The 21,559-nt window shown below is 46.9% G+C and overlaps 1 protein-coding gene across 4 annotated transcripts in view; it reads right to left on the bottom strand.

The window, feature by feature from the left end:
- The window catches only part of DGCR8 (DGCR8 microprocessor complex subunit), a 36,335-nt gene that overhangs the window by 11,667 nt on the left and 3,109 nt on the right, over positions 1 to 21,559 (bottom strand). For 2 of the 4 annotated variants that reach the window (XM_040465090.1, XM_040465093.1), the window contains exons 2-9: positions 18,809 to 19,809; positions 18,172 to 18,331; positions 15,929 to 16,071; positions 15,484 to 15,766; positions 12,916 to 13,113; positions 12,553 to 12,654; positions 11,698 to 11,796; positions 10,086 to 10,168 (exon numbers count right to left, since the gene is read on the bottom strand). In XM_040465090.1, the coding sequence (XP_040321024.1) occupies positions 10,086 to 10,168; positions 11,698 to 11,796; positions 12,553 to 12,654; positions 12,916 to 13,113; positions 15,484 to 15,766; positions 15,929 to 16,071; positions 18,172 to 18,331; positions 18,809 to 19,528 (1,788 nt within the window). In that variant the 5' untranslated portion in view covers positions 19,529 to 19,809. Of the gene's footprint in view, positions 1 to 10,085; positions 10,169 to 11,697; positions 11,797 to 12,552; positions 12,655 to 12,915; positions 13,114 to 15,483; positions 15,767 to 15,928; positions 16,072 to 18,171; positions 18,332 to 18,808; positions 20,059 to 20,225; positions 20,557 to 21,559 lie in introns of those variants that run through there. The other 2 variants (XM_040465091.1, XM_040465092.1) reach the window with 2 other exon arrangements.

Below are 21,559 nucleotides of genomic sequence, written 5' to 3'. Positions count from 1 at the left end.
CTCAGATGAGCTGCTATGACAAAGCAAAGCTCCATCTTCCAAAAAGGCTGCTGGAGCCGCACATCCCCTGCTTGCCTAGGCCAAGCTGACTCCCAGCACCAGAACCATAGCTACCCCTTCCAGTTTCTGCTACCCCGTATCAGAGAATGGTGGCGTGCAACCTATATAGCCCATGCATCATCAACTGCAACAACCAATCCTAAGGGCCTTGGCAGGCTATGGGTAGAGGTGTAGGTAACAAGTTCTCCAACATGCCTTGGAAGCCTCCCTGAACAACCATTGTTCCATAGTTAGGTTATTGAGAAATAAAGTTGAAAATGTGATTTTTCCTGGAGGAGCTAGCCTTTTTGAGATTTTGTTTGCTGAGTGGGCTCTGTGATCTGTCTATGGCCCATCTATGACAATAAAGCACAAAAAATAGACACCCGAGTGCAATTTAAACTGCCATGGGCACTTTACCATATTTTAGAATAGTCTCAGTCTAAAAAGATTGGAAAAAATGTTTAGTTTTTTTAATGTCAATTTATTTTCGAGAGAGTGTGCACGCATAGGAGTAGGGGAGGGGCAGAGAGAAAGGACAGAGGATCAGAAAAAGGCTCCTCGCTGATAGGAGAGCCCAATGTGGGGCTTGAAACCATGAGATCATGACCTGAGCTGAAGTCAGACTTAACCAACTGAGTCACCCAGGTGAATACTGTTTTATATTTTGTCTTTTTTGTTGTTGAAAAAAAGTTTTTAAATTTTTTTTTCAACGTTTTTTTATGTATTTTGGGGACAGAGAGAGACAGAGCATGAACGGGGGAGGGGCAGAGAGAGAGGGAGACACAGAATCGGAAACAGGCTCCAGGCTCCGAGCCACCAGCCCAGAGCCCGACGCGGGGCTCGAACTCACGGACCTCGAGATCGTGACCTGGCTGAAGTCGGACGCTTAACCGACTGCGCCACCCAGGCGCCCCTTGAAAAAAAGTTTTAAACGCAGCCTATACCAGTTCTAGGGTGACAGAATAAAAAACCTCCAAATTTTGCTCCTCCACAGGATCAACAAGAACACTGACTAAAACTGTCAAAATCAACTTTTTCAGAATTCTGGAAATTAAAGACAACAATCTGGGGAGCATTTATTCAAGAAAAAAATGGCTGAATTTTGCTAAAAACAATGAGCTTTGTAGCATTTTATTTATAAAATTTGGCCCATTCCTGTCTTCTCTTCCCAGCTCTGTGGTAGCCTTGGGAACCAGCAAGGCTGGTTCACTGAAGAAGGCAAACTGGTTCCCCAACACCCCAAGCCCAGAGAGCCACTGCTGTCTGGTCCATGTGGCAGCTCTACAGAAAAGCTCATTGTAAAACTTGCCTTTATGCGACCCAACTCAGAGTTCATTCGGTGAAAACAGCCCAATTCCCCAGGAAATCTATCAAAAATAATCAGTGGCAACTGTTTCATACTGCAGTTGCCTGAGGCTGGGATACGAGCTGGCAAGCAAGAGGCAGGTCAGAAAACATAAAAGGAAAAGCTAGAGAATGAGATGCCCTTAAGAGGCTTTGAAAAGCTCCAACTTGTCTGGAGATCTAGGTGGCCACTTGCATGCCCAGGAAAGACCTGGGAAGGCCCAAATCTCCTGATTGACTCAGAAGCTCTGTGTAAGTGGGAAGGAAGTAAAGGCTAAGGCACAATGTCAACTACTAGAGCATTAAAGGTGACCCCAACATGCATAAAGAGCCCCCTAGCAAAGGCTGGGAGACTTACTGATTTAGGTCAGGAAATCTCTGACTTGGATTTCACAAAATAGTCTAGGAAAGTCACACTATTATGGGTTGAATTCTGTCCACCCACATATTGATAGGCTGAAATCCTAACTTCCAGTACCTCATTATATAACCTTTTTTGCAGATAAGGTCCTTACAGACACAATCAAGTTAAAATGAGGTCATTAGGGTGGGCCCTAATCCAATATGACTACTGTCCCTATAAACAGATTCAGAAACAAACACACAGTACAAGGAGAAGGACTGTTATCAGTTATCTCCAACTGTTATCTCCAAACAGAGAGAGGCCTGAAAGAGATCTTTCTCTCCTAGCCTTCAGAAGAAACCAACCTTGCTGACACCTTGAGTTTAGATGTCCAGTCTCCAGAGCTGTGAGGCAAGAAATATGTCCTTGGGATGTCTGGGTGGTTCAGTCGGTTAAGGGTCTGACTTCAGTTCAGGGCATGATCTTGTGGTTAGTGGGTTTGAGTACTGCATCAGGCTCTGTGCTAACAGTTCAGAGCCTGTAGCCTGCTTCAGACTCTATGTCTCCCCCTCTCTCTCTGCCCCTCCCCTGCTTGTGCTCTCTCAAAAATGATAAATATTTTTTTTAAAAAATTGTCCTCTAACTGGTAATCTTGATATCCACAGTTGCCACATTATTTAAAATGCCCAGGTTTGGGGCGCCTGGGTGGCTCAGTCGGTTAAGCGGCCGACTTTGACCCAGGTCACAGTCTCGCGGTCCGTGAGTTCGAGCCCCGCGTCGGGCTCTGTGCTGACAGCTCAGAGCCTGGAGCCTGTTTCAGATTCTGTGTCTCCCTCTCTCTCTGCCCCTCCCCCATTCATGCTTTGTCTCTCTCTGTCTCAAAAATAAAATAAACATTAAAAAAAAAAATTAAAAAAAAAAAATAAAATGCCCAGGTTTAACGAGACATGAACTAAAACACAAATGTATATGCTGTACAAGATGAAGAAAAGTAATCAATACAAACCATCCTTAAGGAGGGGCACCTGGGTGGCTTGGTCAGTTAAGGGTCCAACTCTTGATTTTGGCTCAGGTCATGATCTCACAGTTCGTGGGATCAAGCCCCACATCAGGCTCTGTGCTGACAGCTTGGAGCCTGCTTGGGATTCTCTCCTTCTCTCTCTGCCCCTCCCCCGCTCAAGTGCTCATGCATATGCTTGCACACTCTCTCAAGATAAACATTAAAAAATAAATAAACCAGCTATAATATGCTCAAAAAACTAAAACAAACAACCACATCTAAGAATTAAAGGAAAGCATAAGAACAGTATCTCACCAGACTATCAATTAAGACAAAGAAAATAAGTAAATAGATAACAGTGCCCCATAGACCTGTGGGATACCATGAGTGTACTAGGTTACCTATAATGGGATTCCCAGAAAAAGAGGATACTAAAGGGCAAAAAAAATTATGAGAAAATAAAGGCTGAAACTTCTTAAAGATGGAAAACATTATGTATCCAAGAAGCTCAACAAATTCCAAAAAGCATAAACTAAAGAAATCTATACCTACACATTTCTGTCAAAGGCCAAAGACAAAATCTGAAAACAGTACGAGAAACAACTCATCAATAACATGATTCTCAGTAAGATTAACAGCCGATTTCTCATTCCTTATAGAGGCCAGAAGGCAGACAGATCACCACTATGAAGAAAAACAATGTCAACTAAGAATTCTATATGCAGAGGTGCCTGGGTGGCTCAGTGAGTTAAGCGTCCAACTCTTGATTTTGGCTCAGGTCATGATCTCACGGTTGTTAACTTTGAGCCCCGCACAGGGCTCTGCACTGAGTGTGGAGCCTGCTTGGGATTCTTGCTCTCTCTCCCTCTCTCTTTGCCCCTCCCTTGTTCTCTCTCAAAGTAAATAAATAAGCTGAAAAAAAATTCTATACCCAGCCAGCAAAACTATGCTTCAAAAAGAGAATCATTAAGGGACACCTGGGTGGCTCAGTCAGTTAAGCGTCCAGCTGCAGCTCAGGTCACCATCTCATGGTTCATGGGTTTGAGCACCCACATCAGCCTCTGTCCCGACAGCTCAGAGCCTGGCACCTGCTTCAGATTCTGTCTCCCCCTCTCTCTCTGCCCCTCACCCACTCATACTCTCTCTCTCTCTCTCTCTCTCAAAAAATAACCATTTAAAAAAAAATTTTTTAAAAGGGAATTGTTAAGACATTCTCAGATAAACAAAAATTGAGAGAATCCACAGGTAGTAGAACTGCCCTCCAAGAAATACTGAAGAGCCTTCAGGCCAAAATAAAAGGACACTGTAGACCATAAACAAATTGAGGACATTACAAAAAATAAAGCTAACTACGGTAAATAAAAGACAATATAAACATACATTGTTTCTAATTCTGTTTTTCCTTTCTGAATTAAAGGACAACTATATAGAGGCGTCTGGGTGGCTCCGTTGACTCAGAGTCCAATTTTGACTTAGGCCATGATCTCACAACTTGTCAGTTCAAGCCCAACATCAGGTTCTGCCTGAAGCCTGCTTTGGATTCTGTGTCTCCCTCTCTCTCCCCCTCCCCCGTTAGCAGTCTGTCTCTGTCTATCAAAAATAAACCAACATTGGGGCGCCTGGGTGGCTCAATCGGTTAAGGGTCCGACTTCAGCTCAGGTCACGATCTCGCGGTCCGTGAGTTTGAGCCCCGCGTTGGGCTCTGGGCTGATGGCTCAGAGCCTGGAGCCTGCTTCCAATTCTGTGTCTCCCTCTCTCTCTGCCCCTCCCCCGTTCATGCTCTGTCTCTGTCTCAAAAATAAATAAACATTAAAAAAAAAAAGAGAGAAAAAAAAAGAGAAAAGAAAAAAATACACCAACATTAAAAAAAATAGATTTAGGGGCGCCTGGGTGGCTCCATCGGTTAAGCATCCAACTTCAGCTCACGGCATGATCTCACGGTTCGTGGGTTCGAGCCCTGTGTCAGGTTCTGTGCTGGCAGCTCAGAGCCCGGAGCCTACTTCGGATTCTGTGTCTCCCTCTCTCTCTGACCCTCCCTTACTCACGGTCTGTCTCTCTCAAAAATAAACATTTAAAAAAAAAAAAAAAGATTTAAAGACAACTACGTAAAACAATAATTATAAATCCATGTTTGCGGACACACAACATACAGAGAGATAATTTGTGACAACATAACCATAAAGGTGACGGTGAATAGAGCTATAGGAGCAAAATTTTTATATACAACTGAAGTTAGTTGGCATTAGTCCAAACTAGATTGTTTTCAGTTTAGATGTTACTGTTATACCCTATGACAATCACCAAGAAAATAACTTAAAAATATACAGGGAGGGGCGCCTGGGTGGCTCAGTTGGTTAAGTGTCCGACTTCGGCTCAGGTCATGATCACACAGCTTGTGAGTTCAAGCCCCACGTCAGGCTCCAGAGCCTGGAGCCTGCTTCAGATTCTGTGTCTCCCTCTCTCTCTTGCCCCTACCCTGCTCACGCTGTCTCTCAAAAATAAATAAATGTTAAAAAAATTTAAAAATATATGTATATACAGTGAAAGAAACAAGAGAATTAAAGTGGTACATTAGAAAGTATTTAAAACAGAAGAGGCGGGGCGCCTGGGTGGCGCAGTCGGTTGAGCGTCCGACTTCAGCCAGGTCACGATCTCGCGGTCCATGAGTTCGAGCCCCGCGTCGGGCTCTGGGCTGATGGCTCAGAGCCTGGAGCCTGTTTCCGATTCTGTGTCTCCCTCTCTCTCTCTCTGCCCCTGCCCCGTTCATGCTCTGCCTCTCTCTGTCCCAAAAATAAATAAACGTTGAAAAAAAAAAAAGAAAGTAGGAATGACTGGGCGCCTGGGTGGCTCAGTCAGTTAACCGTCTGACTTCAGCTCAGGTCATGATCTGATGGTTCGTGAGTTCAAGCCCCACATTGGGCTCTGTGCTGGCAGCTCAGAGCCTGGAGCCTGCTTTGGATTCTGTGTCTCCCTCTCTCTCTGCCCCTCCCTGCTAACACTCTGTCTCTCTCTCAAAAATAAACAAATATTAAAAATTAAAAAAAAAAAAAACGTAGGAATGACTGTATCAGAGAAAACGGACTCTAAGACACTAAGACAAAACCTGTTACTAAAGATAAAGGATATTTAATAATGACAAAGAGTCCATCCATCAAGGTGACATAACCATTATAAACATTAAATAGAACTGACTTCTGGTTTGAACACTTGTGACACCAAATGAATGTGTTTCCACACCAAGCCGTTCTAATTCTAACTGCCAGGAGTTAGAGCAGATCCTGCAGATTAAGGGCTCAGTCCTACAAGACTATTGCCACCACTTGCCACTAACCTCAAGTCCAGGTTGTCACCTGTGCTTCTGACTGAGCAGCTATATACTGGCGGTTGCCAACCCTTCCTCCGTTTTACTTCCTAGAGCCCTGCTTTATTACAAAAGGATATAACTTAGAAACAGCCAGATGGAAAAGATAAATAGGGCAAGTATAAAAGAAGGGGTACAGAGCTTCCATGCCTTCTCTGAGCCTGCCATCTTTTCAGCATCTCAATGTGTTCATCAACCAAGAAGCTCTCTGAACCCCTTCAGTTAAGAGTTTTTTAATGGAGGCTTCACTATACAGGCATAACTGATTACCTCATTGAGCATTAGCAATTAGCTCAACATCCAGTGCCTCCCCCCAAACACACAGGAGGGGGAGGCCCCTGAAAGTCCCAACCCTCTAATTAGATGGTAAATTCCCTGGGCAACCAGCTCCCACCCAAAGGAATGGTCCAAAAGCTACTTCATTAACATAAACTCAGATGTGGTTGAAAGGGGCCTGTTAAGGGGTGCCCGAGTGGCTCAGTCAGTTAAGCATCTGACTTAGGCTCAGGTCATGATTTCACAGTTCGTGAGTTTGAGCGCAGCTTCAGGCAAATTCAAGTCCCACTTCGGGCTCTGCACTGTCATTGTTGCGTGGGATTCCCTTTCTCTCTGCCCCTCATGAGATTCTCTCTCTCCCTCTCTCTCATAAATAAATAAATAGGAAAAAAATCTTAAAAAAAGGAGTCTGTTAAAAATAACAAAAAACATTCACCTTTATCAACCTGCAGCTTTTTTTTTTTTAATTTTTTTTTTCAATGTTTATTTATTTTTGGGACAGAGAGAGACAGAGCATGAGCGGGGGAGGGGCAGAGAGAGAGGGAGACACAGAATCGGAAACAGGCTCCAGGCTCTGAGCCATCAGCCCAGAGCCCGACACGGGGCTCGAACTCACGGACCGCGAGATCATGACCTGGCTGAAGTCGGACGCTCAACCGACTGCGCCACCCAGGCGCCCTCAACCTGCAGCTTTTTAAAAAAATGGGGACAAAAAACACATTAATGTACTGTATTACATTAGAAGCTCTGCACCAGGAACCAAGAACAAAGACCAAACATACATTTCTAATTACCTCCCAATACCACCAACATATATATGTAGCTACCAACAGCCTCAAAATACATGAAGCAAAAACAGAATTGAAAGAAGCTATAATTCAATAACAACAGCAGAAGACTCCAATACCCACATTCAAGAACGGATAGAAGAACTAGGCAGAAGATCAACAAAGGAAGATAACACTATACACCAACTAGACCTAACAGGCATCTGGTTCACTCCATAGTACACTTGCATATAAAACATTCTCTAGGGCAAATCGTATGTTAGGTCATAAAACAAACTTCAATGAATTTAAAAGACTGACTGAAATCATACAAACTATGTTTTTGAACCGCACTGGAATTAAAGATCAATAACTAAAGGAAATTTGGGAAATTCACAAATAGATGGAAAGTAGACATTCCTAAAATAACCAATGGTTCAAGAAGAAACCACAAGAGAAATGAGAAAAACACTTTGAGGTGAACAAAAAATAGAACACACACTAGAGCTTATGGGCCGCAGTTAAAGTAGTACATAGAAAAAAATTTATAGCCCAAGCTCCAATATTTAGAAAGAAGATCTCAGGGGGCACCTGGGTGGCTGAGTCAGTTAAGCACCTGACTCTTGATTTCAGCTCAGGTCATGATCCCAGGGTTGTGGGATTGAGCCCTGAGCATGGAGCCTGCTTAAGAATCTCTCTCACACTCTCTACCTCTGCCCCTCTCCCCTACTCGTGTGTACTCTCTCTCTCTCTAAATAAATAAATAAATAAATAAATAATAAAATTAAATGGAATAAATAAAAAGAAAAGATCTCCAATCAATACTCTGAAGACACTAGAAAAGAAAAACAAACTAAACCTAAGGTTGGCAGAAGAAAGGAAACAAAGGCTACAGCACAAATAAATGAAACAGACAGTAACAACGCTATTGTGTTGGGGGGGTGGGGGGGGGAATCAACAAAACCGGAAGTTAGATCTTTGAAAGATCAACAACACTGACAAACTTTAAATTGACCAAGAGAAAAAAAGAGGGACTCAACTACTAAAACCAGTAATGAAAGCAGGAGCAGCACAAACTTACCAAAACAACGTGGATCATAATGGAACACTATGAATAAATGTATGCCAAAGAATTAGTCTAGATCAAAATGAAAAATTCCTATAAAAACCCAAAGTTTCCAAACCAGCTCAAAAAGGAATAGGATATTTGAACAAAGTGAAAAGATTGAATTAGTAATTAACTAACCTCAGACAAATTCAAGTCTGGACTCAGATGGTTTCACTGGTGAATTCTTTTTAAAAAAAAATTTTTTTTTCAATGTTTATTTATTTTGGGGATAGAGAGAGACAGAGCATGAACGGGGGAGGGGCAGAGAGAGAGGGAGACACAGAATCGGAAACAGGCTCCAGGCTCTGAGCCATCAGCCCAGAGCCTGACGCGGGGCTCGAACTCACGGACCGCGAGATCGTGACCTGGCTGAAGTCGGACGCTTAACCGACTGTGCCACCCAGGCGCCCCTCACTGGTGAATTCTATCAAATGTTTAAAAAATTACTACCAACTTTCACGAAATATTCCACACCAATAGTAGAGAAAGGAACACTTTCCACCTCATTCTGTAAAGACAGTATTACCCCAACACCAACACCAGACATCACAAGAAAACTACAGACAAGTATTCCTTATAAATATAACTGCAAAAGTCCTTAAAATACCAGCACGCTAAATCCAGCAACACATCAAACTTACGTGCACCATGACTAAGTGGGATTTATCCCAGAAATCCAAGGTTGGTTTAACATTCAAAAACCTATGCAATATACCACCACATGACTAAAGTAAAAAACAAAAACCTGACAATCATTTCAGTACAAGCAGGAAAAACATCTAACAAAATCCAACATCCGTTCCTAAAAAAAACTCCCAGCAAACCAAGAGCAGAAGGAAATTTCCTCAATCTGATAAAACCTACAGCTAAGACAGCATGGTAAATAAAAGAAGCCAGTCACAAAGGACCACATGTCATATGATTCCATTGGTATGAAGTGTCCAGAACTAGTAAATCCATCAAGACAGAGAGATTAGTGGTCGCCAGGGGTTGAGGGGCAAGGAACAGGGAGAATTAGGAGTGACTGCTTATGGGTATGGGGTTTCCTCCCAGAGAGATGAAAATATTCTAAAATTAGAACACTGCAAGCGATGATTGTACAACTCTGAATACACAAAAATCCACTCAACAGTACGGTTTAAAAGAGCAAAACTCATGGTATACAAATTACATATCAATAAAACTGTTAGAGAGGCTTCTGAGTGGCTCAGTTGCTTAAGCATCCGACTCTTGATCTTGGCTCAGGTCATTATCTCATGGTTTGAGTCTGAGCCCCACATTGGGCTCTGCACTGACAGCACAGAGCCTGCTTGGGATTCTCTCTCTCTCCCTTTCTGTCCCTCGCTCATGCCCTCTCTCTCTAAAATAAACTTAAAAAAAAATATTTTTAATGAACTTATAAAAAAGAACACCTTCCTCAGAATTTGAGAAGACCTTACTACAAATATCCATTTTATCATATTTACCCAAGAAAGTTCACAAGTAGTTTTAAGTAGTTCTTAATACAAAGAACGACATAACTTTTACAGACAGTCTCAAAGTTTCATTCTCACCATGGATCTCCAGTCAGGGTAGAGCTGACGAACTCCCGTATACACTTATTATGCACATTCTTTACCACTCACTGCAAGACACGGGACAAAAATCTCTGACAAAAATAACACCTTTCCCCCTGTTTGCACAAAGACAAGCTAGTTTCCCCTTTTATAAAATATGAACAAAACAAAATCACCTAGAGCTTGGGTGACTAAATCCGTAAGCATAACCTGCACTAGTGAGGAGGGTGGGGTGTGGACACCGCACTGGGACCACAGCTCCAAACAGGGCAGGATCACAACACTCACCTCAAGCTCTTCACTGTCTTTGGGCTTTTCCTCAGAGGTTTGTTTGACAAAGTCAGGGATAAGGATCTCCAGCGTAGCTCGGGCTATGAAAAGAAAAACCCCAAGGGTGAGGGCTCAGGCCCAGCTTGCTTCCTAACTCCAGAGCATGCTGGAGATGACATGCTGACTCCTGTGTAGGGCCAGAGTACCCACGGCTCAGAGGAAAGCAAGGGCCCTGGGGAACAGCAAGCAGCACTTCACAGGCAGGGAGAGCAGAGGACGGGAGGTGCACATCCTAAACAAAGGAGGCCGTGGGACAAGCGTTAAGACTGTGGGCAGCCTTGTAAGCCACACCGAGCTGTGTGTACTCTTGCCCTGAGGTACTTGTAGCAGGCCAGGCAGCGAGGCCTGAGGAGTGAGCAGGCTGCTGAGTGTGGCAGGGAAAAGCAGAGCGATTGGACAGATACTTTGGAGAAAGCATCTGCAGGATGGAGCAGAGGGATGACTCAATGCTGAGCACAGGTTTCTGCGTGAGCAAGGCTGCCACTCACCACTGGGGTGGGGAAGCGGGGGGTGCTGCAGAACAGGGGAGGGGCAAAAGTCTGACCCTGTAGAGTTGTAGGTACTGGCAAGACATCTGAGTGAGGTATCAAGAGAGCAGCTGGGGTCTGGGCAGAGAAGTGGATCCTTGCACATGGGGAGAGCAGAGCCCCACTGCCAGGACGTTTCCACTCCCACAATGAGCCCCACTCTGCTGGTTATGTGCCCCATGACCTTAGCAGCACCAGTTTGTTGAGCTGAAAAAGGCTTTTGTCAGTTTTCTGCCTAAAATGGACAGCAGGCCTTGAGGGAGAACCCGTGACGAAAGGATAGAAAGTAACATATTCTCCCAATCATCCTCAGCATACATCACCAAAGAAAGCAACTCCAAAGGAAATTCTGAGTCACGTGAGCAAAAGCACTTTCACCACCCTCGAGACCTGGTGAGAATGTGATAAACCAACATGCTTCATGCTTTGGAAGACACAACAGAGAAACCTCAAGAATGGAATTGTGGGCGCCAGTGTCTGGGTACACCCAACATGTATCATGCAATGTGCTCTACTCCCAAGAAGAGGTCAAGTAATCCTAATGGTGAGGCAGAACGGTTTCCATTTTAACCAGAAACATAGGCCTTCCCAGGGATCTGACAGGCTATGTTCAATGAATGGCGGTTTGAAGGACTCAGGAAATCGTCCTCGCACATGTCAAAACCACTCAAGGAGAATGCTGACTGCATATGTTTCCACCTGTTTGTCATCTCCTAAGATGCCCACGTTTTGCTTAGTTTAAATACAAACCCGCTCTAGTATGCGTGCTAGGCACAGCCTAGTCAGCTCTGTGAGTGGTGGGGACAAGGTTGGAAGATTCTGGCCCAGCCTCCACCGAGCAGAGGTTTGCATTTTCTACTTTTATTTCTCACACTTTACTTCCTCTACTTGAGTCTTTTCCAAAGAGCACATACTTTTAAAAAACCAAGGTAGATGATTACATAAATAAAATGGATTTGCTCTACCCCCAGCCCTCCCCAGCTAAGGGGAGAGGCAGACACAGTAGGTAGCATAGGTCTCTGACACCCAAATAGGCACATTACCAGCTTTATTCTTCGCAAGTTTTTTGCTGCTTGCAGTTCCGGATCCATAGGTCACACCATCAATGGTCACCGAGGCACCAAAAGGCTCACTTGGGTTCTCTTAAAATTAAAATTATTGCTTTAAAAACACTTGCCAAGACATTAAAAGCATGCACGCACGTATACATACAATCTGCTGGCACCAAAAGACAAGGCAGGGTCAGGGCTGCTGCTGGAGGGCAGAGACAGGGGCTCCCGAGGCATGGAGACAGGGCCAAGGTTGGTCAGCAGGCAAAGAGCATGCCAGGAAAATTTTGGGAAATGGGAGACTACGGGTTCGGAAGCTGGAGGGGAAACAGGAGGCCAGAGGCCAAGCCGGGATAGGGATCAATGTCTATGAAAGATGGACAGAGGGCTGTGAGCAGCGGAGACACACAGATGCAGTTAAGTCAAAGAAACAACATGAAAAATAATGAGTGACTCCTGGGTTCAGACTTCCAAGGACAAACTGGTTTTCACAAAGGCGTGATGAGGATGGCCACAGGAGACAGCTGGTGGGAAGTGCAGGCCTAAGGCCACTCCATCCACCTGGGGGCAGGTGGAAACACAGCAAGGGAGGCCTTCCTTGGAGCAAGGAATGAACGGAAGGTGGGGGTGGAGGGAGCATGGATAACGGAAGGGGAAGCAGAAGCACTGGCCCTCAGAAGGGGCACACTACTGTGAAAATGACCTGCCCACCTGCAGTGCCCTTCTCCCTGCCCTGCCTTTTCACTCCTATCCCAAAGAGTGGGGCTAATGGTCAGTTCCCGCCTCCCAGCCATGACCCCAGCAAGGTGTAGGATTCTTCGGGGTTGAGATGGGGGAGGTCAAACTTACCACATTCAAAGAAATTATAAACAGGGCGGACCTTGAGAACTCGCTGCATGTACTCGTGCAGGATGCAGACCTCGGACTTCCCGTTGGGGTTAATGACAAACTCTGTGACAAGAAGGCCTATCTCAGCAACAGCATGAGGACCTGCCGCAAGCTAGCACTTGGGACCTGGCACCACCAAGTTAGCGACTCACTCACAATTAGGGGCTCACCACCATGAACACAGTGCACCTCTGCATTCATAGGGTAAACATAAGCTTTGAAGTAAACGCAATTCACACACAAAGCATATGTTCTAAGACCATCAAGTGAAAAACAACAGTATAATCAATCTGCCAATGATAAAATTTACAAGCCCCAACTCACCTTTCTTTGTGGGTGCATCCTGCACAGACAGAGTGATGAGTTTTTGATTGGCTGGCAAGATGGGCCTCTCAGACTCTGCCTGTTTCCGTTTCATTTCTCGGTTAAACTGCCGCCGCTCAGCCCAAGTCCTGAATTTCTTCACAGTGACTTGCTCAAAGTCAAAACGCTTTTCCAAGTAGCTCCGAAATTCCTCAAGATCTGTGCGGATTTACCAGAGAACAAAATTGCTAATTTCCAACATAAGAGTCACATTTTCTCTGCCCACTGAGTAGGGCAGCAACGGGCTGCCCATCAAACAGGTCCCACCACACCATCCCCATTCTTTCACTTTTCCTTTCAAAGAGCAAAGAAAGCAAAGGATCAGGTCCCTTCACTCTGGCAGCTCCTCAAATTACTCAAGTTACAAACCTCTAGGATGCTCTTTTAGTTTATTTGGAACAAGAACAATAAGAAAAAAGGAGAAAAAGAAAAGTTTTAAAAACAAAAAATCAGATGGCCTTCAAGCCTTTTTTCCCTGTATCAAAACAGGTACCACATTGGGGCGCCTGGGTGGCGCAGTCGGTTAAGCGTCCGACTTCAGCCAGGTCACGATCTCGCGGTCCGTGAGTTCGAGCCCCGCGTCAGGCTCTGGGCTGATGGCTCAGAGCCTGGAGCCTGTTTCCCATTCTGTGTCTCCCTCTCTCTCTGCCCCTCCCCCGTTCATGCTCTGTCTCTCTCTGTCCCAAAAATAAATAAATGTTGAAAAAAAAATTAAAAAAACAAAAAACAAAAAACAGGTACCACAGCAGCCAAAGCGCTATGCACCCAGTGCACACCTTGCACTCTCCCCTCCGGCACCCTGGCCCCAAGCACACTCAGCAACACAAGCAGGTGGCTTGGGCCTTGGCACTGGTCATGCCTCGCCCCACACAGTCCCTGGCCCATCCCCACTGTTCACCACCCACCCCACTCAGTGAAGTTCCCAGGGGCCTCCTGCTTTTACTGTTGCACCCACTACCCCTCTCCTTCCCAGGACATCCTAGAGAATCATGTCAGCCTAACTGGTTTCTTACTCAAGTGTAAGCCCTGAGGCAGGGACTGTCATGGCTCATGGCCAGCCCAGAGAGCAGTGCTGGTGGAAGCGGAGGGAGGAGTTCCATGTGTGAAGACTGAGGAATATACAATTAAAACACAAAGCTGTGAAACAACGTACCTGCACCTACTTAATTATGCACCAAAACCACATATTTCTTTACATGTGAATGCAGGGAAGTGAGTCTGCCAACAAGTACAAGTGGTCAACCTCTCCCATGAGAATGAAATTAGAAATGAAAGGCAGGTGTTTTCAAAAAAACAGGAACACATTCAGGTGTTATGTGTGCCTAAAAGATAGTATGAAGAAAAAAACCTCTATGATAAAGGCTGAAAGCAAAAGCTCCCTTCAGCCAGGTCCTGAGAAAAGCTCCAGCACCCGGACAGAAGACAGGGGAGGCTGACGTGGATAAGGAGGGAGACAGCAAGCAGGCAGGTGTGGGGAGAACGCAGTCTGTCCACTGGGGAAGCTGGGGGCTAGTGACACACCCTGCCTTTCCCCAGACACCTCTCTCCACAGAGGCCACCCCTCTCGGAGACACCCTCCCCTTCTTCAGCAGTGGTGCTCCCCTGACCCCAGCTCTTCTAGGCTCCTCATACATAAGAGTTACAAGACAGGCTGGGCAGCAATACTGACAATATCCAAACAGCAATTACCAAAAATCCTCAAAAACACAAAGTCCTCCTTGAAATGAGATTCAGCAGGTGGGCTGAAACAGATCTGCCACCACTATAGAGACAAACTAAGAGTTGAATGAGGAAGCCTAGGGGCGCCTAAGTGGCTCAGTTGGTTGAACGGCCAACTTTGGCTCAGGTCATGATCTCTCAGTTCGTGAGTTCGAGCCCCACGTCAGGCTCTACACTGACAGCTCAGGGCCTGGAGCCTCCTTCGGATTCTATGTCTCCTTCTCTCTCTCCCTCTTCCCCATTCTCACTTTGTCTCTCTCTCTCTCTCTCTCTCTCAAAAATAAACATTAAAAAAAAAAAAGAAACTGAATGGGGAGGCCTAGGCTAAAAAACACACAAAAAAAGAAGAGAAACACCAACACAGCCAAAAACAATAGTGGGATTGAAGCAGGAAATGTCCACAGAATAGTGGTCATCCCCCAGTGCTGAGTCCATGGATTGATGAAGCTCACTCTGAGCCCATCAAGGTAAATCAAAACAATGCCAGGAGAGCACATCCTGCTGAAAAACCAGAATTTCAGGAAAGGTCACAAAAGTGACTGGAGAAAAAGGCCGATCTGCACTGACTGTAGCCACCTCTGTGGCAGCACTGGCCATGTGGGGCCTGCAGACCAGGTGGGTTCTAAGATCAGGGAGACGCACCTTTCTAGCCACATAAGAGTGGACACAGGTCCCCAGAAGCCCCTTTCTCACAAACATAACTAGGAACAAGTGGCCTTCAGCAGTAGGAATGTAATTGAAGGGAAGGCGTGGAATATAGCCACATCCCTGCAGATGGGTCCCAACCAACAAGGAAGGAAGGAAACTTACCAACTGATTCATCCTTGCACACCTCGACCTTTGCCTTCACCTGCCCCAGGGCCCCAGGGGCAGCCTCAGCCCCCAGCGGGTCCTTCTCATCAGGGGGCCCTGAGTCAGCTCCCATGGAGTCAGGCTCTTCCAGGGGGAACTCCAGCTCTGCAGATCGGCTCAGCGGCTTGACAGGGGACACTTCCCCACTGGGGGCAAGCTCACTGCTTTGCTCTCTTTCCTCATTATCCTTCATTTTCTTATAATGCAGACAGGGAATGCTACTCAGAGGAGGATCATGTTTCTGCGGATAGTGAAATTGCAACACAGATTACAAGGATGACCCCAAAGGTCTGAACATCCGATGCCTTCCACCTGCCTCTGCTTGGCTACGATGCAAGTGCAACGTGTGTGTGTTCAGTCTGCAAACTTACAAGACTAAATTCATGACTGATGCATCCCCTACCCGTATGCTTCCCGTTCCCAGGAAGTACGGCCTGGACCAGGTGACCACCCGAGACTCTCTGTGTAGGTACACGGGGACTCCAGAGTTATGGAATGTCATGATCCATCCATCAGGCAACGGTTCCGTAGGAGGACGGCCACGACCTACATAAAGACAAGAACATCCCACAATCACTTCAAAAACTCTCCGAGTTATGGAAGTCTTCAAAATTACAAGCAGATGAGAACAGTAAAGCCAACCAAGTATTGAAAAAAACCTCTAAGAACTAGGAGAGTAGGGGAGTACCCTGCCCTCCTCAGAGCCTGTCCCAGCCCCATCTGCTGCTCAGCACCTCCTATGCATGAAACTCTGCTCTCAATTGTTGTGTTTACATAGCTCTAACCCATAGAACCTAAGTTCCTCCTCAACACAGGAAGCTGTCCACCTTGTTCACTGCTGTACTCTTAGACCTAGAACAGCATGTGGTGCATGAAAGAGCCTGGGATGAGATTCTATAAGACACAAGTCATAGCCTCAGCTGCTGCCTGCACAGCTGTGGGCATCAAGGGCATTAATTCCTCACTGCCTGCCTTGGCTGTGGCCAGAGGCACCCCAGGGACTGGGTTAGCTTTGCTAATAAATTACATGTCTGTCGACCACTGCTCCCTGTGACTGGATAACATGCCTTCATTGTACCTAAGCTGCATGCTCTCACTAGCATGTGAAACACAATTCATAAATTTCTAAATCAGTTCTTGCTAAAGCATGTAAACATGCAGTCATAGAAAAAGACTCAAGACTTGTTACCCACTTGACATCTGCCACTGACAGGCCTGGTTACTGGGAAAAGCACAAAGATTCAACGGAAACTTAATTATCTTACAGGTACTGGGTGCAAGTAAGAAATTTAGAAACAAAAGGAAAAAAGCAAATGAAATCTAAAAAATATACATACAATAAAATGGCACCAGGGACTCTCATGGTAAAGGGAGTGGTATCCCAGTGCCAGGTCCCCACCCGGCAGTGCTAACCCCTGAGCTGATACCAGAACATGGCAATACATGGCACTACTGGCAGGTGCACCTGGATCACTCATATGTGACAACCAGCAGTCATAAAGTTGGCCCAGCCATCTGAAGAGCTCACATGCAGCTCACACGCCGCCTGTGAGCATGAGGCCCATGCTGCAGCTCCTGGGAGGCTGCACTATGGGGCAGGCTGCCAGGTGGGTGAGGTGGAGAAGGCTGCAGAGAGAAAGGTACAGGACTGCCCAGTGCAGGCAGGCCAAGTGGCATGCCTGCAGTCACAGGCATATTGTGAACCTGTGGGCCACTCAGATGAACAGGACTTTGTCTGCTCAGATTGCTGAAACCACAGAAAGAGTACAAAGCAAATCTCCGGAGGCACCGAAGTAAAGACTGCCCCCACACCCCTTCTTCCCAGAAGCTGAGGCCCTAGGCTTATCCCCATCTACAGCTGATAAACCCAACATCCATCCTGTTCCAACCACTAGCTAACCCAGGCAGACACGTGCCAGCAGCCAGCACTGCTGACACGTCCACTCTGTAGTCAGAGACAAGACACCACCGACCCCTCAATTTCCTCCCATCACACCAGGCCACTTTCTGCAACCCGGCCCCCAGCCTAAGGTCTCAACTATGTGCCCAAGTCCCCACTCATCTGTTCAGCCCCTTTCCACTGCCTAATCTCCACCTGGAACTCACAGGTACCTCCAGGCCAGGAAAGCTAGAAACTGACACCGACTTCTCTTATACCTATACCACACTGGCAAAGCAGCAGCACAAGCATGTCACTGGGTGCCTCCCAACTCCCTCCACCACCCCCAAAAACCAAGTGCGGCTTCGGAATACCTTTGCCTCTACTGAATCCAGAACCCAGACTGCAACCATCCCCTGCCGTGGTGCTGTACCTGCCTCTGGCCTCAGCCTCCACACCCTCTAGTTGCCTATCTTGTCATCTCCCAGCATACAACATTCCCTCCTCCTCACCCCATCAGAAGTGCCCTCCCCATTCCTCTCCACAACACCAGCCACTCTGTGGTGTGTATCCACAGCAGACACCCCAACCTGCCCCTGGGTTGTCATGTTACATCCTTGTGTCTTATCTGTTTCCCCTTCATCAGACATGGCCGTCCTCCATCAAATAAGTGCCCACTGCCCAGACCACCACCTGGCACCCGAGGGCTCTCAAACCTACACTTCTGCTGTCCCGCAAACACACTACTTTCTAACCGGCTGACTTACTTTTTAGCACTGTTTTAATCTTGGTCATCATTGGCTGCACACTTGTCTCTCCATCAGACGGATGGTCACTGTCTCCTCCATATTTCTCTTCCATTCGCCTCTTTTTGGGAGCACAAAGGCCCTCTTCCAGCAAAGCATCGACATCGTTGTCAAAATCATCCTGCAAAACATGCTGTTCAGACACCATGGCCCCCGGAGCCCGCGTTCCTGTACCGTAGGCAAATTTAACAGCATTAGTGAGAACAGACACAGAAATGAGGCACTCCCAAGTGGGGCCTCGGTATGCCTTTATGTTGCGTGATCATCTGAAAAACAAACAGGATGAAACTGACAACTGCAACCAACATGCTTGATGCTTGATACAGGTACACATCCCACCAGGAAGTGCTTCTCAGCAGCACCTTCCAACTCAGGTTGCATAGAGTACAAGGTCGACTGCTCAGCCAAACCTTTGGAAAACTTAAAAACCTGGACTTCTTACGGCTTTTTCTTTTCCACATTAACGTCATTCCACCTCACACGGGTTTTTGTTTTTGTTTTTTTCTCTGCAACATCAGCTTTCAAAAGATGCTGCAGTTCCCAACACCTCTCTTTGGGTTTTGCTAAGAGTGCTCCAAAGGAGGGGTCGCCGACATACCTCATAGGAGAAGTTCAAGGCCTCTTCATCCACTCTGTCTCTCTGCACGATTGCTTTAGCCGTGAACCCGCCTGCTCCTTCTTCATCTAGCTCCAAATTGTCAGTAAAATCTTCTAACTCATCGAGCACTGCGTACTCCACTCTCTTTTCCTGATCCAGCTCATTCTCCTCATCCTTCTTATCAGCACTCTCACCCCCTACGCCTACCCCGTTCCCAACACTCCCGCCAAAAGGACAAGCATGCACGTCTCCACTGACAGGGCTAAGGGCCAGACCGCAATCTGCGCGAGCGTCGCGCTCCACTCCTGTGTACAGCACCTTCCTGTCCTTACTCCTGCAGCTCTCGGTAAAGCTCACGCTAATCTTTACATCCTTAAGCAACTTAAGGTCAGGGGAGAACTTCCGGACCGCAGGTGCGTGCCGGGCGGTGCGCGGGCTGTGGCCACTACAGTTCGGGTCTATGAGGAGGCGGGCCTTAGAGTAGGATCCTTTGGAGAGAAGAGAAGCTCCGTAGAAGTTGAGCGGGTCCTCAGCAGGGGATTCGGCCTGTCCATCACCACCAGAGCCAACGTCCATTACCTCTGCATCACTGGACGTTTGCAGGGGAGGTGGTGGAGACTGTTCACGGGGCAGCGCTTGGAGGGGGCAAGCTCGGTTCTCCATCACTGCTTCTCCTGCGGGCTCACGCGGGAGAGGAGAGGGACTCTCATATGTCTCCATAGTAAAAGTGGTTAAGACTATTTTAAAAGACCAGAGTTTTAAAAAACCTTACATAAATCTATACAGCTAACATGCACAAGTCCGTTGAGACCCGGGTACCGTCCTGCCCGCGCTGCACACGCTGGCGGCTTAGTCAAGCTGGCCACATTGCTCTTTTCATTAATGTAGACAGCTTTTAGAACCACTGCCTCAATTATTGGAAATCACAATGCACTCAGCTTAAATGACTGACGACTAAGCGAGTCTGTCTTCATGCCAAAGTGGCACCTTTCTTCTTCCACCTGCAAAGAGATTTAAAAACATCGTCACAAAATGACAGAAACCTTCTGCTTCACTGGCACTGAGAACCAAGTGCTATTAACAGAGTAGTAAAGAACTTAAAATACTACTGCCTTAGAGAACCTTCTAGGCTTCGAAACAAATTAGCTCTATGCTTTTCCTTCAAAACCTAAATTATAATTTAAGTCCAAAGTTAAATATATTAATTGTCCACTGTAATTCCTACTTCAGAAGCACAAAAACAGTATTATCTTAACACTCAAAAAAGATTTTAAAAAACTAGGCTAAACTTCACCGCAGCATTCCCCTAACTCAGTTTATTAGGTAAGCAAGCTCGCGGTGCAAGGCTGCCCTTTCCAGAATACACATAAGGTGTGTGGCCTCCCTCTGGCCATCAGAGCGACATGGATCCACTCACCTGCTAGGGCTGGGTCAGTCAGAGGGCGAGTGCGAGTGCGAGTGCGAGACCCTCAGCTCAACTCTGCGGCACTAGGGCCTCAGAGATACGGCCAGGCGCTCTGCTACCCAGGGACCCCAGGGCTCTCCTGGGCCCACAAGGTGGCACGTGGACCGGGACAGTGATGCAGCGTGCTGAGGTCGCCAGAGGTGGCATGGTTCTGTTCCCAGTAGAGGAGGGGGTGGTGGCTGTGGGGAAGGGAACCTGGCCAGGGTCGGTCGGGGGAGCCTCAGGAGACAGCTGGAGCCAAGGCACAGGAAGTCCTGGGTGCCATCTGGGGCCTGGCTCCATCCTGGGGGCAATAAGGAGCCACCAAGGGTCAAGTGATTCACACACCACAACTCAATCCCTATTTGAAAAAGGGGACTGACTGCTGTGCCAGGCCCAGTGCCTATGCCCAAGGCATACAAGGCAGTCCTCCAAGCCAGAGGACAAAGGTGTGAAAGAGGCTCTGCTGACAGGGCTGGAGCCCTCAAGAACAGTGAAGACACAGAACTGACCACACTGCTGACCGTGCAGAGGTGGAGAGCAGAGACAAGAGGGAACTGAAGGTGAATGAGGCTTCTCCCCTGGAGGGTCCCCCGTGTTCCAGTATTCAGGCAGAAGCCTGCAGAGGAGAATAGACGGAGCCTCCAGGCAGACCTGTCCAACAGGTCTGAGGAGGCAGCTCTGCAACTGTGACTGGCCCAGAAACAGAAGGCCAGACAGAACACATCAGCGAGGTGGTAGTTGCCAAAATCACAGGAGAGAGGCTGCCCAGAGAAGCAACACAGACCAAGAAGAGGGTTGAGGATGCCACTCTGGGAAGCTTCCCTTCAGAGAAAGGACAACAAAACGGATGACATGAAAAGGCAGGTCAGAGGGACAATCCAAAAACCCAGAGGTCCGCGGGAGGGCCAGACATCAAAGCAGGAGAAGCACGTGCAGACGCAAATGTGTATGCACACACACTCCCACGCCATGCTGACACACACACGCATGAACATGCCATGCATATGGGTGCAGATATGCACATGCATGCCCATGCCCACCCAGGGCAGCTTGACTGGCTGCACAGATAGAACAGAAGACAGCAGACATCACACATTTAAGAAGTTTACAGTGAAGGACTAGAGCGTGGTGGTTGTAGTTTCAAGGTGATACAACGTAAAAACCAGAGATTTGTTCAGATTTAATTAATTCATTCAATCAATATTCACTGGCCATCTACTCTAAGGGATGTACTACCACGAACAAGAAACAAGGTCCCCACCGCCTGGATGCAGTTGGAAGGGCCATGACCACTGAGCTGTCAC

Source organism: Herpailurus yagouaroundi, unplaced genomic scaffold (assembly GCF_014898765.1).
Source record: "Herpailurus yagouaroundi ecotype Mexico unplaced genomic scaffold, PumYag 545, whole genome shotgun sequence".
Lineage (NCBI taxonomy): Eukaryota > Metazoa > Chordata > Mammalia > Carnivora > Felidae > Herpailurus > Herpailurus yagouaroundi.
Note: the sequence above shows the minus strand (reverse complement) of the source record. Positions and strands in the feature narration are given on the sequence as shown.